At 37.4% G+C, this 18,636-nt stretch overlaps 2 protein-coding genes across 2 annotated transcripts; one reads left to right on the forward strand and one right to left on the reverse strand.

Annotated features, from left to right (window-relative positions):
* Positions 1-712: 712 nt before the first annotated feature.
* Positions 713-11,878, reverse strand: LOC146475682 (phosducin-like protein). Its single transcript, XM_085115384.1, has 9 exons — positions 11,743-11,878; positions 8,155-8,475; positions 6,182-6,307; positions 5,231-5,361; positions 4,574-4,679; positions 4,243-4,305; positions 3,673-3,723; positions 2,950-3,074; positions 713-2,433 (listed from the first exon to the last, which is right to left on the reverse strand). The coding sequence occupies exons 2-9, from the start codon at positions 8,329-8,331 to the stop codon at positions 2,337-2,339; spliced, it is 876 nt and encodes a 291-aa protein (XP_084971510.1). The 5' UTR covers positions 8,332-8,475; positions 11,743-11,878; the 3' UTR covers positions 713-2,336.
* Positions 11,879-12,498: 620 nt separating this feature from the next.
* Positions 12,499-17,844, forward strand: LOC146475683 (uncharacterized). The gene has a single exon (XM_085115385.1). The coding sequence runs from the start codon at positions 13,485-13,487 to the stop codon at positions 16,284-16,286; it is 2,802 nt and encodes a 933-aa protein (XP_084971511.1). The 5' UTR covers positions 12,499-13,484; the 3' UTR covers positions 16,287-17,844.
* The last annotated feature ends 792 nt before the right edge of the window (positions 17,845-18,636 follow it).

The raw sequence follows: 18,636 nt of genomic DNA on the forward strand, positions 1-18,636 counted from the left end.
CGCAGGAAGTATTTTATTTACTGCTTTACCAACATTTAATTAGGTAAAAATTTTAGTTCAAGTGAATCCTGATTAACAAAGCCGTTAAAGTTCCTTTGGGGTGATGACAGGAGCTGATGGTCTCCTGGTTAAGGTAAAATCTCAGGGATTTGTAGTGGATATCCTTGGGGGTTAACCAGTGAAGTCCTGCTAGGCTAGGCTAGGTATGGCTCAGGGAATTAAAACCCATAAAAAAACTGTAAAATGTTTTTTGATAATTTTTAGAGCCACCGCCTTTTCTCCATGTACAAGAACACTAGTTATACAAGGCAAAATGTATGACCTACGAGCCCAGTGTTATTTTTCCTGAGGGTATAAAAGCCTTAATTGTGCATATTTTTAATTTCTTAAAAAAAAAAACTCTAACAGCGAAGTGACAGCGTCGTAAAAACATGCCCAGGTGCCTGTCTATATCAAGGGGCTTAAGGTTTTGGATGCAACCTGTGAGTTACATATCAAAACAGATTTCTAGTCTTCTGTAAGAGTGTTGTACCATATATTTTATACGGGGTGGTAAAAGAGAGGGTGAAGGAGGGGTGGGAATAAGGTCCAGATTACTGTTTAGGTACCTTAACAGTCTATTCGTGCGATGGCCACCAACGTACAGTCTCATTATTTGGTGGCTTCAAGACCATAAATTTGTCAGAAAATAACATTTATTTACGAAGCATCAAGGGCTATACCCAATTTTTATTATTGTGAGTTTGTTTGCATAACCAGTCGAGAGTTTTCAGTGGGTTAAACATGCTGAATAAATTTGATATAACCTTTGCAGCTTGTTGCATTGTCTGTGTGAAGCCAAATATTTGGTGGCAGACCTGCATATTTCACCCCTTCCAACTTTCCTCACAGCTCCAATGCCAAAACTTTGCCGCACCATAATCTAAATAATTTCAACATTGAAAACAAGTTTGGTGCTCATACTAGGAATACATGAATATTGAATCAAGAAACCAAAAATATCTTCTACATAAAGGCAAAACAATCACTATGAATTTAACACTAGTAACACAATGCAGCAATAATTGTCAGCTTTTCTGCCTTTTAGAATATTTATTTGTAAACATCAACATAAATTGACTGATAAATCTTTCTCTCTAAAGATCACTATTTACAAGTGCCTCACACTAATAACTACATAAGAAGGAAATTCTTGTTACATAGCTATAACATAGTGATTTTAAATGTGCAAAATGAATGTAATGTTACTTTCTCTCTTACACGCAAATCAGAAACAATCCATAAATACACTGTAGAGTTTACATGTGATTAAGGTTTCAGTAGTTCTCTCTTTGGTGTAATTAAATTAATGCAATTGAGGTTTTTAATTCACTATGTATGATGATGAATATGATGATGATGATGATGATGATGATGATGATGATGATGATGATGATGATGATGATGATTATTATTATTATAATAGTAGTAGCAATAGTAAAAATGGAAATAAATTATAATTATTTATAATAACAATATTATAATATTGCACTGTAGGGATGTTCTCATTACTTGTAAAATCTCAGGCCACACCAACCTCCACAAAATACAAAAGATGATTCTAAACAGCATCTTGAAAGGGATGAGAAAGAAAATTCCCTCAGCATATTTAAGGACCATTAGTCTGCTTCAGCTCTCAAGGAGGGAAATAATCAAGTACAAAAAGGGAAATAATAAACTAAAATAATGATGTTAGTGATAGTAACATCACATCAGTGCTGAGGGCTTGGTGACAGATATCCTATACAGTGGCCTGGGGGACTTGCCCCCATTTTCTGTCGAAAACTTTTAAAGGCTATACACCTTTTTACTTGAGGTCCCCACAAAGTTCTGGGTTTGAGTCTGCTAAAGAGAGTACACTGCCTGTTGAGGCAGACTCACAAACCTGGCCATAAACATAAAAAATAACTGTTTCTTAACAAATTATTATGATGAACTTTGCAAGGTTAAATGTACCATGTGCAAAAAAACTTTAAAAACACAAGTGTCAAAAGTAAGAGGAAACTGATGTTTATTTTGACAGATCCTTTGTGTTTACCTCAGAGACAATTTACCTCAACACAAACCTTGTTTCATTTTTAATATAATGTGTTGCAAATTTTATCTACAGATAGCAGGAAGATGAGTCAAAGCAGTGCTTTGCTGGGTCATCCTTACACTCCGACATGTTATGCAGGTTCTTCATTTTGGGTCTGTGTATGAAATGCTCCAGTTTGAGCGAATGAAACCTGTTGATAATATATATTTTTGACTAATGGAGTAAAATGTAATAATAAGAAATATAAAGTTATTCTTGACTAGTCTATATCTAAATCACTGTCACTGTCCTCTTCCTTTTTAGATTTTACACTTGTTGTCAGCTGACATTCTAATTCCTCTGTCAAAATGCCATTCCTAAAAGCAACAAACAAACAAACAAAGAAATGAAAAAAATACAGACCTATATTTAAAAAAAGAAAATAACTACAAAGTAGAGAAGATTCTACTTTAAAGTGTCAGCATCTTAACATTGGCATTTTTTAATGTTATTACCCTGTATCAAACAGATTTTCATTTACCAGCCAAACATTGAACAACACAAGACCCAGTCAATGTAAAAACTAAATTAAATATAATATTGAGATCATGGAGATGAAATTCTCTTTGCATTTCAGATCTCAGCAGTACACATTAACTTAATTCTGAGGGTTAAGAATGTTTTAAAATAACTTTACAGGAAAAATTCAAGGGCCCAGAATAATTAAATTGGTACAAGACCTTTACACAAAGGAAATTCCCATATGAAAGGGGGTTCCTATTTGAAAGGGAATTTCAATATGGAGGGAGACTCCCACGAAGGGGATTCCCACATAAAGGAGATTTTCAAGATGGTAGATAACCCAACAAGTGTAGTGATCTGTGTACACTCACTCAATCAGAAAGCTCTCCACATCAACAGCAAAGAAGTCTTCACCAAATGTATCTTCCAGTTTAACAAAATTTCCAATGACTTGTCCACCTTTGTATACCAGTAAAGCTGGAAGGCCTTCTTTCCTCTAAGATTGCAAAAATAGCAATAATTATTAGAAGCATATTAAATATACCTTTCACACAGTACATGTTGTTTTCTTTCCTTAGTCACACAGTAATTGAAGGGCTGGGGGCATAACCGCCTTATTGGTATATTAACAATATCAACATCATTTTGTTATACAAAGAAAATAATAGTGCAAGCAACTGCCATCTCTTTTAACTTTGGTACAATTGTTTCAATACTCTTTTGCTCCCAACATATTGTTGCTGCTCTAGATTTACTCCCTTTTTTTATGCCATGGTTTATTAATATCCACGAGGGAGAAATCAAGAAAAAGAAAAAGTCCAGCTGATAGCAAAGCCAGGATTGATAGCATCTTTTTATTTGAAGTAATGACAATGTATCACAAAACATTTTTAATATTAACAAGAACTAGAAAGACTACAGTAGTTTTGTGCATAAATATTATACTTCCGTTAACAAATGTAAGCAAGTGAAAAATGATAAAAATGACAACATTTCGGTGTCATCATAACGCCATTATCAAACCTTGCTTGTTTTTATCGTTTATTTTCACTTGCTTATGTATATCTAAACCTTTAGTTAATAAATGTACTTACAAAATGTCTGCTGATGCCAGTATCCTGAGCAATGATCTTACAAAATTTTACCTTTGACAAAAAAGAAAACAAAAACAAGAGAGTCAGACTTGAAGCATCTCTTGTTTCTGCCAATCATCACTTCAATTATCTTGATTCCTTTGGGGAATCCCCATTTACATGGAAATCCCCTGAGGAAATTAAAAAAATAATAATAAAACAGAATAGCTCTACCTTGCTAAACACAAGAGTCCTTTTCTAGTCTCCCAAAGGCTTAAATAAGGAAGGAATGAGCCCCGGGATTATTGAACAAATATTACTAGTAAGATCAAGAGGAACTAAACACAGCTTTGGCCTGAAAGTTAATTGTCAGTTATAATTTGTTATTTCTGTTATCAGCTATCTGAGAACTAATGGAAGGTTAGTTCTGTTCATAAATTAGCAAGGTTAATCATGTCACTCAGCAATGCTTGCTTGAGTCATGAAATTATTTCTTCATGACCTGTGGGTGTCATTTTAATGCATGTATGATTCCTCCCTTTTCAAAGGGGAATCCCCCTATAGATAACGGTTGATCACATGATTACTAACCAGAGAGTACTGTTGAGCTAAGCACTGCAGACAACCATTCATTGCTCTACAACTTTGGAGTTCCTAGATATCAAAACAGAAATATTGTCAAAACTGGATTCAATGACTAAGTTACACATAAGGCTGATTTAAAACTTCATATTTAGAAAAAATACAACTAACCATGACGTCATACTGTCACCTACATATTTCATTAACATTACAGAATTAAATGTAAAAGAGACTGTCACTTCAGATATAAAACATTTGTGGAAGCGGAGTATTACAATATTATGCCATCAGCTGTCTGACAACTGATGCAGCTTTGAAACTTTCTTAAATTCTAACGTACTTCACTATAAAGATGTACCACAACCACAATGTTTGGGTCTTCTTTATCTACGGCATCAAGAAACTGTTGCTTGTCCAACAGGGAGATAACTTGTCCAAATTGTTGTCTGAAATATGCAGTAAGAAAATAATCAGAATGCGGGCCGTCAGCGACCGTGCGCAGAGCACCGCATTGTGGTTGCGTTTAAGCTTGGCTATGCGTAGCGGACTTTATGGAGTTTTTGGTTGGTTCATCTCAGTTTTTCTGCTCCTCCCCCTCTCCCCTTGTTTCTCCTTTTCTACTGCTTATGCAGTGTGGCCGGTGTCCGGATGACTGGTCGTGGGGGCTCATGACTGGGTTGCAGGGATTGCCAGCCATTGGAGCGTGTTACTGTCTAGGGGCCGGCTGGTCACAGAGGAGGCCTCTGGGACTTCCTGGGCACCCTTCTTCCACTTAGCTTGATGCAGTTGTTGACACAAAAATTAATTAATAATAAATTTCTATCAACATCATGCAAAATAAAAGATATTCTCAGTAATTTTATTAGCAGTGTAAGTACTACAATTTTTTATTCAACTTTGACACTTACATACTGTACTAAATAAAATTTTAATGCTTTAACACATTAATGGCAAAATATGAATAAATAAGTAAATAAATAAAATAATAAAACAGAACCTGGAAAGTTTAAGTCTGCTCTCTTGTTCTTGTTTAAGCTGTAACAATCTCTGCAGATGATATTGTTTAATAAATTCATCTGTGTCAAGTTCCAGTTCCTTCAGAAGCTCTTTTTCTCTCTCATCATCGAGCTGTATATTAAAATAAAGGAACCACTGGTTGTCATTTTTAAACTTTAACCTTCAAAACTTCATGTAAACAAAATAGAGTATATCAACACCCTTATACTTGACTGCAAATTTTTTTTATATGTGCCAAACAGATATTGCCAAATAACTGCTAAAAAGAGCAAAATGAAATCCTACCAGGAGAAATTATATCCTACAATATGTCCAAACACAATAATATGCCCATACACATGAATTCTACTTCATCACTGCTCTATGTCACAAGGAAGCCATGTGAGATATGCATGCACACCTTTGCATTTGGTTGCCTGCTACCCTTTGTGGCATAATTTCGGATAATAATAATAATAATTCAAACATATTTATACAGGATTGCTGCATCAGTTTTAAGAAAAAAATGCTATCAATGCAGGTCCTGTTAATGTACTGTCAACCTTATAGACAACTAAACAATGCACATTTCTCTCAATAAGTACATGGGACATCGTATTCATCAGTTAAAGATAATTTGTGAGTACTTATTGCATTGCATCCCATTCTACTCGCCAAAAACTTTTAATAGATCACATTCAGCATAGTACCAGTATATCACCAACTCTCTCACTATACTATTGACACCTGAGTAGAAGTCTTACTGAAGTGAACAATCCTCTAGCTTATTCGTGAATAAATGGGATTTGATAATGCAACAGATGTGCAACTGAAGCTTTGGCTAAAACTGAAAACAAAATAATTATATGAATAGCATTAACATAACTGCCACAGGAACTTGTTTTAGTGTGGTTCATGGTGTTCTAAACTTTGTAAAAAAAAAACAACTTACACTGCTTTGGCAAGAAACTGAAAATTTCTCTGCTAACAACTTCATCTCTTTTTCCTTCTCTTTCCTCTGTTCAGTCTCCAGTTGCTTGTATCGGCGGTAATCTTGAATAACACCTTTGGGGCCTGTCTGCAAAAACAAAGTTAACACAAAACAAATAACAATGTTTAGACTCCGATTATCATGCAGTATCATGAGCACTACAAGCCTACAACTGAAATTGTTTTGTGGAAATGAAATCAATGACCAGGTTACAAAAATTATAACATGTACACTGACGGTAAAAAAGATTCTAGGAGTTCAAAACATTTTACAAAATTTTGTAACCAAGGAAAATACTTTAACCCTTTAAAGTTAAGCCCTAACAGTGATCTGCATCAAATTTCTCCTTGTATTATCAATATTTATTCAATCCCTGAGGTCATGAGAATTAAGGATATGATCACTGAAGGTGACTTTTCTTGATATTTTAATAATGTATCAGTCAATTCCAAGCGCGATCATCCCCCCCCCCCCCCCCGGGCAACCCCCGGGCATTTGACCCCTGTTCGGCTCCACATAGTGGGGCATTTGACGCGAATAGAAACCCGACCCATCGGGCATTTGACCCGTCGAAAAAATGCTGGTCAGCGGTCGCATAAATTGTCGGAATGCTTTATTCACAACCAGAATTTACTCGTATATTTTGCGTCAAACAGTTTTTAATGTAGTAAGCCATTTAATACTACTATAGAGAAGCGTTCCAACAAATATATCTGAGATTGTTTTTGGCATGGCCGGGTTACATATTGCCCTTCGCTTCTCAATTTCAGTGGTATGTCCAAGTTCCCTCAAGCTTCGTTCTCCCTTTGCTCGGCGTTCGAAGCTCGACTTGTTGGCATGTCTAGGTTTCATAACATAGTGTTTTTTATCATTGTTCTTGTTACCACACGTATTAGCAAACTTCATGTACATTTAATATAAAAGAAAAGCGAGTATCGGTACATATATCGTTAAACTCTCTGTTAGTTGAGTTTCATATGTGATGTTATGCATTATCTTTAATAATAAATTGTTTTAAATTTATTAATGTATGAATTTCGTTGATTTTTATATAAACAGAGCTAGCGAATACAAAAAAAAAACCAACACGATGACTTTTCAGCCCCAACCAGTGGGGCATTTGACCTAGAAATCGGCCCATATAGAGGGGAATTTGATCAGGCATTTTTAAAAAAGTCAAATGCCCGGGGGTTTGCCCGGGGGGGGGGATGATCGCTTTTGGAATTGACCCAGACATAACTTCTCCCAATGCAGTACTTTTATAAGAAAAGTATGGGGACAAGAGAGGAGAATTTACTCTTTGATATTAGGTGTTAAAGGGTTAATGAATGTAAACAACTTCTGTATAACCTGAGCAAGCCTGGACAGAGCTGCAATTCACAAGCGACAGTCCCTTCGAAGAACGCATACAATCTACAGCTGCTGATTCTACACCAATTTTTCAAATTAGAGCAGTTTCCAAAAATATCACTCAAGGGTTGTAAAACCAAAACCAAAGTAATTACTCTTGCTACTGTCTTGCCAATCACAACAAAATTTAAACAGTACAATAAAGCACTCAATTTATACAATGAACCACACAAGTTATTCTCAAATGAATTAGCAGAATACACTCAGTTTTTTAACTGTAATCTGTTATCCATTTAGATGATCTTGTGATAGCCTATCAACAGACTCCTTTCGAGGAGAACAGAGGCTCACTGGTCTGTCACTGAATGCTTTATAATAACTAGAGAGCCTGTTCACACTACACTGTAATAATGATCAATCAATCAATCAATAGCATTTATTTACACAGGACGGGGATCGATCACAATCATTACTGTCGCAGTTCTCAGCAAGCTATACAAAAGCTTTTCGAGGGGACCTTGCGAAGATCCTGCCCCATTGAAAGTAAATCATTAAAAAACAGCTGGTATATATATGTACATTACCTTGGGTACTTCCAAGCGAAAGTCGGGCGGCGCAGGAACACCGCTCATGTCTATTTGGTCGCCTTTGCTGTCTTCTACGCCAGAGGCATTTTCATCCTCGTCTTCTCCTTCACTCTCAGAGCTCGATACGTAGTTCTGCTTCTTTAAACCAAGAAGTTTATCGTCCAGAGTAGTCATGTTTGTAAGCTTTTTCGATCGATCAATCGAAGCAAACGACAATGACAGCGACTAACAAGTGACCCTTGCATGTATGTCACATGAAACGTCCCAATGACTTGTCGACGATTCGTACCGCTGACCAGCGCAATTTCCTTCCCAGTCCTCCCGTACACTGGGGAACGAATAAAGGAAAAGAAAATGAACAATAAAAATAAAGAAAAAAGGGTTTTCCCATAACCCATCAACGCATGAGGAGAGGTGCTTACTGCACCCGCAAACCCCTTTTCTCCGTATAAAGGACAGTTAAAAATCCAGTGTGCAAGATTCTAAGTTATGAAAATGAGTGGCATTCCCCCTAAAATACCTGAGTATTGCTCTCATTTCCAAAAGAAAATGAGATTTTGGACTGCAGGCAGACTTGCGAAAACGCTATAACGTCTTTGTAAGTTTTTCATTTAGAAATAAAACCAGCGTTCAATTATTTTGTATTCTAAGGCCGAGAAAATTTAAGTATATTCGAGCCGACAAAGTTTTTGATTTTCATTCAGATTTGGGCACAGCACACACGAGGAGGGCACTGTTCGTTTGCATTGTTGAAGGACAGAAGTATTTCTAGATATACAGCGCACCTACAGCAAACCAAATATCTGCAGCTTTTGATTTGGTGGTTTCTGTGTGCGTGTTTTTCAAGGGATCAGCTGGAGTATAGCATGTTTGTGGGTGGATTAAACCTTAGAACTCCGAATTAAAGTCACGCATGCAGTCTATCTCAGGTCATCTCAACAAAAACCAAACGACACGCACTGCAAATTTCATGCAAACACAAAATTGTAATAAAATTCAGAAAAGAGTCGATCTGGAGTCTTCCTTGTGTATCGATCACTGAATTATATCAGCATTCAGTAATTTTAAGGAGCAAATTTTTGTGGTTCGGGTGGTTTAGCGATCGATCGTGGAACCATCGCAAAAATTCAACGGCACGAAAACGTCATGCCAAACTGAGAACGTGCTTGGTAAGCACGCATTTAATAACTGTTATTGTCACGCGAACACAGACACGCGAGACTGTGAGGAAACACACGGTCAACTGCATGGACTGAAACAATCAGAACTGAGCACTCCTAAACTAGTTAAAACTAATATTTTATTAGGGCCAGTAGTCACAGTGGTAAACTTGGTGCGTGCCAACAATAGACGGGAAGCTTTAACAATGTTTAACTTCAGTCATGTTTACTTAGGACTTCCGTTTGCCAACTTTTCCGTTGCGTTTTTTCAGTCGTTCTTCGGCGTAATAAAAACAAATCATGATATAGGATTATGGTCAAAATAGCGATCGTGGCATACTACCCCCTGGATATCAAACCAGTACTTGTACTATATTGCTTTGCTTCCTCGGTGTTTTTAATCTCCCACAAAGAGTTTTGCTATAATGGAAACTTTGTCGGAATCCAGCAGAACCAATATAACTTTGGTATACCAATTTAGTCGGTTTCCAACATATTTCGATTCCGGTCGGCCGTTTCGTGGAAACCTTGGAAAATATCCAGAAGTAGGTCAACTGAGCAGTCCAGTTTTAAATAATTTTCAATATTCGCTCCCAAACAAAAACAAAATAGTCGACCGATTAAAAATTCATTAAGATCAGACCATATACACTCAGTATTCCTTGTTTAATTTTTTTTCGCGCAACAAGTGAGCAGCAGTTTCTAATTGATTGTTCCTTCCTATGAAACACAAGTTTCCGTAACTGATTAAAAATAATTAACACGCTTTATAAATAGTCCTTACTTGCGTCAGAGAAGACTGAAAACCAAATTAAGCAAACATGATCATGACGAAACCACTGCTACTCGAGGACAGAGAAAACACCCCTGAACGAAAGTGCGAGCAAATATACAAATAATTTCAGTTAATAGTAGTTTGCTTGGAAGTAAGAAATGAACACGGAGAAGAGCTAATGTTTCAGATGTTTGATCGTTTATCCAATCTAAAATATAATACATGTAAGTTTATGGTTCAGGAACGGTCAATTTCTATGTCTAAATTTTTGGCAGATAGTTTTGCATTTTCACAGGACACCCAGGCTCACAACGTGTTTCCTCAAAGTCAATACTTATAATTTGTATGGGATTTCATCATGAGTTTGATACAATCGTAAAAATGTACAAAAACAAAAATTAAAGTGTACATACCTTATGAAATGATGTCTCTATGTTGTTTTCTGACTGTTTCTTTTCCTTTAAACAGTATTTTAACAAGTGTTAGTGTTCATTTCGGAGACATCGTTTCATAAGGTATGGACACTTTAATGCCAGACGGAAGAACTGAGACAAACGCAGAGCACTAAACCTTGTTAAAATGCTGTTCATAGGGGATGAAACAGTCAGAAAAAAACAACAGAAACATCAGTTTATAAGGCACGTACACTTTAATTTCTATTCTATACATTTTAACGATTTTATCGAACTCAAGATAAAATCCCTTTAATACAAATCCTTACATTTTACCTTCGAGGAAAAAAAATCGTCAGCTGTCTACAATACTCCACAGAAACGACGAGACAACTAAAACGCCCTCAGACGCATAAAAATAGAAAAAATAAAATAAAGTATTGTTCTCGAAACCTCCGCCTTCGTAGTTTTCGCTTTCTGAACTTGCTTCAGCGTGAGCCAAAGACTTCCTACATGTAAGCACGGCTAGACTTCCGTCCGGCGGAGTCACGAACTCCAGATTGATCGAAATCGGAGGGTGCGGCAAAGGCGGAAAATTATTGGTCACAAGACCTGATTTGTATTAGTATACAACAAAAAATGAACTTGCAATATTACCGTATAAATGTTGGGATCATATCTCAGCACAGACTTGGTATTACGCCACGAGTACAATGGCTAATTTAGTTTTGATTTTAATCGTTCGTTGAGCCGGAGAAAGTTGTTTACTAGCTACTCATAAAGAAATGTTATTTGAGGGTGGAAGTTGAAGGTTTTGTTACATTTTTCAAATGTTGTTTTTGACTTTTTTTTTTTTTTTTTTTTTTGCATGGGTTCATTGATCACTAGCCAGAGTCAAACTCGAGCATTGTAAAAGGCTACAGCCCAATTATAATGCGGCTCATTCCACTATTAACATCACAAAATATATTTAAAGCAGACTGCAGTGCTTTCGAATGGTGTTGTTTGTTTTCCAATATCTTCGAAAAAGAAATTTCAGATGTTTGTCCGTTTAGAACAGTCGGGTTCTCAGAAGTCATCGGGTTAAACACAAGTCACCTTCCAACCGAAATCATACATAAATCACATTTTTTTTCACACTTTCCAAGCCACCTTTGTGATTTTCTCGTGCCTTCACCAGTATCCTTTTCATTATGCTCGTACTACAACAAAACCACAAATTAGCGACTTCCTCAACAAGGACAGCATACAAACTTACCTTCATCACAATTGCTCAAACACAAAAGGCTTGGGTTGATAAACCTCATACAATCACTTCCGGTATTTGCGCAAAGAATTTCCATGTTTGGACACCTACGCAAATTTCATGACATTTGCCCACATTTAGAAATTACCCCACCCTACCCTCCCGACCGTGGGGTACAGATATTGACTAATTGTTATTTTATTAAAATCTCATTTTGACGAAACTTTTGATGAAAAAAACATAAAATATAATGTCCAAAATAAATATTACGCAGGGCAATTAAAAACTGATGGATGTACAAACTTCATATTTCGTCATCCACTCAAATAATTGCTTCAGTTAAGACATTACGAGTCTTTCGTGATTTTTTATAACTATTTCAAGTTTGCGAAAAGCCACATTCTATCTGATGTACAATACAAGTAAGACCCTCACAGACCATTCCTTGAATAGAACAAGCGATAACGGTTTAAATCACGACATCTGTGTCGTCCAGCCACTAAATGTCAATAATTTGTGTTCTTATGAGTCACTGACCGCAATGCCTAAACTAATCGTAGTTGATCTAATTTAAAGGCTTTATTTTAATTCTGAACGTGACAAATAATACGAATTTCGTTAAAATGATATGTGGTTACTTCTGAAAGAGCGCTATTCCACAATGATATGCTTTTGATGAATGAAAGCTCGAATTGAAATGACAAATATCGACTTAATTACAATATATTCCTATACGGATCTTTGTCTGTCTGGGGTTAAAAAGATTCGTGACAGCTACATGTGTGCTATCCGTCATTTTTTTTGTAATAAAAGGAAAGATTGGCGAAAGGCGAGGTTAGGCGGTGACGTCACATCCGGTGAGGTTTTCGCAGAAACTTGCAGAACCATCGTAGGAAAATATTGCTTGTTTTGAAATGTTGCAAAATAAATGTCACATGGCGTCCCAGACGACTCTTTACCATACTTAGAAATATTACCACTTGGTGTTTCAGCAAAATTGGTGTCCATTAGAAGAGGCCTAAGTGAGGCTGTCAAAGTGAGCCAATCGGAAGCCGCCAAACGAAGTCCATTTGACCATTTCAAAGGTCACGGTTCGATCACCGCACGTTCCCCGAGGTGTGTGAAATTGGCGTGCTTTCGGAAGCTCGGACACTTCTTGCTTTCTGACGATATTAATAAACTACCGTTGCCTATTGCGGTAGAACGTGTCGCCGGAGGAACAGTTTGAAATCTGAACGGGGAACAGTCAGGCAGATGTTCTTTGGAATCAAGATCTTATCAAGCGAGTAATGACTGGGACCCCATTCTACGACGTGACAGCATAAATCAAGCAAATATCAAAGTGTTTTTGCGAAATTCGACTCTGAAACTTAAGATCCAATTAGTGAGCGCAGAACGGAATTCTTTGTACGCTTGAAATCACGAACCCTCTGTTGTTGTGTGGCAAGTTGAACGTCTTTTTCGAAACCTTGCAGAACCTCGAAGCTGGGATCGAATTGCCGTGAATTTTAGCGTCGAAGTATTTCTTAATTATCCTCGAGGGAAGAAGAAATATTTGCGTCTCGAACATTTGGTTGCGTTGTTAACTTGGTGTGCGATTTCATACTGTGGATTCCTGGCACATGTTTGATGTGCCGTTGCACTGTCCTGACTGTCGACGAGTCGTGAAACTACCGTAGTCTCGTAAAAAACCCAGCAGAATTCGGAGATTTTAATTGAGTGTTTATGATTCGTGCTATGTTCGGCTAAAAACAATGGCTTCCCCGATAAAACGAATCATGAGCTTACGCGAGTCCAAAGGCAACTCGACTTCTTCGACGCTTTCGCCTTCGGCAAATCGAAGGCCGAAATTTTTGAAAATACTTAGAAGGCAGTCCTTTAACCAAGGGAGACGAAAGAGCAACGAAGATGCGGAGATAAGAGACCGGGATCAGCACACCGATACGCCGGTAGCGAAACCGACGAAAAAATCGTCGCAAAGCCGCGATTTGGAAGACTTTGAACAGTATCACAAGGAGCTGAAGAGCGCCGTTCACTATTTTATTTTGGTTGTGGACAAATTTAAAAACAATATGGAAATTGTGATGGCAAAAATCCCTGATAACTGTTCCATAGTACTGGAATCAGTGATCAACATTGACAATATGTTAGATACGTGCCTTCGACTGCACAACAACAACAGCGAATTGGTGTCTCACCGCAAAGTCATTCATCAAAGGGTGGGTGAATTGACCAAATGGTGCGATGTTTTGCTGGTTAGAGGCAATGTGAAAGGCGACCTGATGGAGGGAGTGCAGTTCGTCAAAGCGCTCGAGCAAAGTGTCCAGGAACTTGTCCAGTTGGCAATTCCTCGTCTGCGTAAGCAAGAGGTTAACCACGAAATCAGGAATTCCATCTTCATGTTTGAAGGCTCCAGCGAGAGCATACAAGTTGGTGGAGCCGACAGTCCTGATAGTGCAGGTCCAGCAGCTGGGAAATCCCCTTGGTCCACATCCAACCGAAGGGACTCTGGAATAAGCGAAGGAAGTCTTGGTGGGGCAGGTGATCCGTCCTCCAACAGGCCTTCACCCACTACTTCACGTGACTCAGGCAGAGGGAGTTATAACTACATCATTGACTCTGATTCAACACATCATAATGGCTATTTAAGCCCACCAGAGCCACCAGCAAGGGGATTGCACTCACACAGAAGCACGTCCAATTACCTCCGCCAAAACAGTTACAATAACTCAAAGAACTCTGATTGGTCACTCAGTCAGGCAAGTGACTCATCCAGCTACCGATCCTTGCCGCAGTCGCCAGTCAGTTCTCATGACGAGTTTTCTGGACATGCATACCTTTCTGCTTCAAGTTCTACTGGGGAAGAGGGGTCATTTTACTCTGCTGATGATAGCGACAATGTGCCTTCCCCTGAAGAACCAGATGTCATCCAAGCTTCATTTCTTGGGTATATCGAGAACCATGAACTCTCTACACCCAAGAAAAAATCCTTTCAAGTGTACATTGAACTTGTTGGAAATTACACGCAGCCAGCTGACGGCATCCTTAAGCGGCCATCGTCAGCTTACGAGGGTTACCAGGAAACGTTCAGGAGGAGTATTGTACAAAACAGCCCTCCTACTCACCAGACTCCAACTGGCTTAAAGAAGGACATTTTTACTTTTCGAAATGTCACAGATTCTGAGCGGTCTCATTCATTGCCAACACTGCAAAGTCCCACTTCAAAGTCCTTCACTCAGGATTGGAATAGGAACATTCAGATAGAAGATCCCAGGAAGAAATTACTTCCACTTGAAGAGGAGGCACGGCAACGTAAGCAAAGTGATGCAAGCAACAGCTCAAGCAGTTTAAGTGGGACAGAAGATGAAGATGTGAATACTCCTGCATTGGATTGCTTGGATGTTTCCAAATTTCTTGTTTATCGCCAGGATGAAGATGGCCAGACACTAATTGGAGGAGCAATAGACGCGCTCATTGTTCATGCCAGTGGTTCTACAAAGAAAGACTTGGTTTATTACGAAGCCTTCCTCACCACATACAGAACATTTATCTCCCCAAAGAATTTGATTGAGAAGCTTCTCTACAGAGAAAGAAGGTTTCGCGAGAAAGGCTGCAAGAAGGCAAGCCAAAATGCTTTCTTTTTGCTTTTGAGAGTAGTTGACGAACTGACTGGAAAAGTTGAAAGGAGCATCCTGGAACAGTTAATGAAAGAAGTCTGTCGCCTTCTTGTCAATGGACATATTGTTCTTGGAAAGATTCTGCGTGACAAAATGCTTCCTAAATGTGAGAATTACTATAGGTCTCGTTCTCCATCTGCGACTGTCCACCCTGTCATTCCGGATCCATCTCAGAAGTTCACCGTTCTTGACTTTCATGCAGAGGATTTGGCAAAGCAACTAACTTTGATAGATGCAAGGAATTTCCAGAACATAGAAATTCCAGAAATTCTTGCGTGGGGCAAAGAGCAGAAGGAAGAACTGTCTCCAAACTTGTGCATTTTCACTGATCATTTTAACAAGGTTTCCTATTGGTGCCGCACCCACGTTCTCTCCTTTGAGAAACAGCGAGACAGAGAGATGGCTTACCTGAAGTTTTTGAAGATCATGAAGCAGTTGCGGAAGTTTAATGACTTTAATTCTTTCTTTGGAATTCTGTCTGCATTGGACTGTTCGGCTGTCAGAAGACTGAATTGGCCAAAGCATTTGCCAGATGGCTTGGCTGAATATGCAACATTGATTGACAGCACCTCATCATTCAGGGCTTACCGCGATGCCCTGGCTCAAGCAGAGCCGCCATGCATCCCGTATCTTGGACTCATCCTTCAAGATGTCACATTTGTTTACCATGGCAACACAGATGAGCTTCCTGATGGCAAGGTGAACTTTATGAAGAGATGGCAGCTTTTTAACATTTTGGACAATGTGCGACGATTCAAACTTACCTGTTATGATTTTGAGTGGAATGATCAGATTGCGCAGTTGTTTGCTGGAATGGGCAGTTTCATGTCAGAGGAGGCATTGTATGACAGGTCACTACAATTAAAGCCTCGAGAGTAAAGAGTGTACTTCTTGGTTTCTGGGCTTTTGAGCAATTGTTTTTTAAATCAGTTTCCAAGATGAAACAATTTGTGGACATACATTCATTTGAACTTATGGTGTTGCGTGACTTGCACAGCTAAGAAACACACCAAAAGTGTTTATTTTATTGTTTCTTGTTTTCAACAGTCTTGTACAGTTGTATGAAACATGTTCTTGTGTATGTGGAGTCTGATATGTACATTGTACGTATTGCAAGACACACATTTTTTAATATTTCGGGTCAGGGTATACACTTTTGTTGAGCAGAATATCTATAATTAATTGTTCCAGCACAGTTGATAGCTGTCAAACATTTGTGCTGATTCATTTTTCATTAAATTATTTTTGTATAAAAGTATTATACTTGACTACTTTGGGTCGGTTTTTACCCATCATATAGGAAAAAATAGTATTTTACAAATTTATTGTGGAGATGAATATTGCATTTAGGGCCAAAATAGTCTTCTTGTTTACTGATCAAGAATTTAGAAAGCTCTGTCAAGGTCTGGTGCTCAAAGAATTTAATCACTACAAAAATCATTTGAAGGATATAGAGGATCATTCACTGCTTCAAAGCTATTGTTGCTTTTATAGACTTTCACGTTTACAAAAAATGTCAGTGCAATTTAGTTTGTAAGTAATGATTATAAATTTTCAGTAAGTCTTCTAACTTAAAACAAAGGAACATATTTTTGCAAATAAAGCTGAAGCTAGACAGAATTAGTCAAATGAAACATTTTTGTCTCAATAAAGCAACACTGTTGATAAATTTGAGTTTTGAATAATTTGATTTTAGGTTGGCTAAAGTATGCTCCACAGGAAACCGAATAATCTGACTTGTGATCAATCTTATCAAGAAATTGCTTGTTTGAGAAAAAGTTATCTGATTATAGACATCCTCTTTTTATTAATAAATTGGAATCTGCTAAGCATTTCCTTTTTGTTAATTTTAGTAATGTTTTATAGACACTTACTTTTATGCCCTGAAAAAAAAAATCATTTCGACAAATTTGATGCTTTGAAAACATTGTTTGGCAGTTGTGCAAAGTCGAGCAACACGTTCGATTGTTGATTGGTAATGTTAAAATTATCATCCTTGTGTGTAGATAAACATTCAAATGACTTCTCTCAAGTTGCTAAATACTGTATTTTTGATATTTTGCAGAATTTGAAATTTCACATCAATTTTTGAATTGGTCACTCTTGAGTTTCAATGTTTTTCATATTTTGTGACTGCCATCTTGCTCAGTTATTTTTTATGAAGAAAGTTACATAATTTTTGACTGTGACAGTGAGGGTCTGTAATAGGAAACCAATGTAACAATAGATTTTCTCAGACGCAAGATTTGTTTTTGAATTATTTTCCGCAAATCAGGATTTAGGATCTTGAAATGAAAATTTTTATGAAGCACCCCATTTACTTTGATTTAATTTTGTAAATAATAGCCGTTTACTTTTGGCAAACCGTGTAACGTGATAAATAATTAGTGCCCAAACGGAACTTTTAAAATATTAAAATTTCCAAGTCCATTTCACAGTAGCGTTTATTCATTGAGGTAAGGGATTTCGAAAGAAAATCTTTTGCATTTGCAAGAATCGGAAGTTGAAATTCGCAAAGCAATCCTGAAAAGAATGCGGTTAATTTTTGTCTTAATGGCAATTAGAAGATACCAGATTTATTCTGTGGTATATGAAAAATGTCAAACATCGGACATATTCCGCTAATGAGTTGGCATTTAAATACTCCACTTAACTTCATGTAGCAGTAAATGTAGCTGCTTGTCTTAAATAATGTAGTCACTGATTTTAAGATAAATTGAAGAAAGGCCAAATTAGAGACCACTGCAAACATATTAAATCCTAGCGGATTTTGTGGATTAGTATTCTTTCTTACATTATGCTAATCCTATGTTGGGATTTACAGTTCTGCAGAAACTTCTGATCCCCGATGAATACAGTCACAAATCCTAATTCGTAATGGTCTTGTTCTCCAAAAGAAATCTCACGAAATGTAAAATAGAGCTCTGCGATTTTCATTTCTTGGTTTAGACTTAAAGGGTTTTATTCATATCAAGAGATGGACTATATTGGCTGGTTTATTTTCAACGCTTCATTTTGCAAGCCTGTGAAATGTGTTAAGGAGTATTGCAAGCTGTTGTTGACGTTGTTGACATCCTAGGCTGGAAGGCTGGTGAAAACTAAAGTTAAAATTTGAATAAAACTTATAATCAAAACAATTTTACTTTCCAAAGTCGCACAGAGGAAGGAAGATTACAACAATTCCTTATTTTTAGACAGCAATGTCGAAATTTTAGAAAATTTGGTGTTT

The sequence above is a fragment of the Pavona decussata genome, unplaced genomic scaffold (assembly GCF_977016875.1).
Source record: "Pavona decussata unplaced genomic scaffold, jaPavDecu1.1 SCAFFOLD_83, whole genome shotgun sequence".
In the NCBI taxonomy this organism is placed as follows: domain Eukaryota; kingdom Metazoa; phylum Cnidaria; class Anthozoa; order Scleractinia; family Agariciidae; genus Pavona; species Pavona decussata.

Excerpts from the sequence above, each read along its gene's own strand:
- LOC146475682 (XM_085115384.1), bottom strand. The coding sequence starts at position 8,331 with ATGACTACTCTGGACGATAAACTTCTTGGTTTAAAGAAGCAGAACTAC. Across the intron at positions 6,308-8,154 it reads TTCGCTTGGAAGTACCCAAG|ACAGGCCCCAAAGGTGTTAT; the intron begins GTAATGTACATA and ends TTGTTTTTGCAG. Across the intron at positions 2,434-2,949 it reads GTGGAGAGCTTTCTGATTGA|GAATGGCATTTTGACAGAGG; the intron begins GTGAGTGTACAC and ends TGTTGCTTTTAG.
- LOC146475683 (XM_085115385.1), top strand. The coding sequence starts at position 13,485 with ATGGCTTCCCCGATAAAACGAATCATGAGCTTACGCGAGTCCAAAGGC.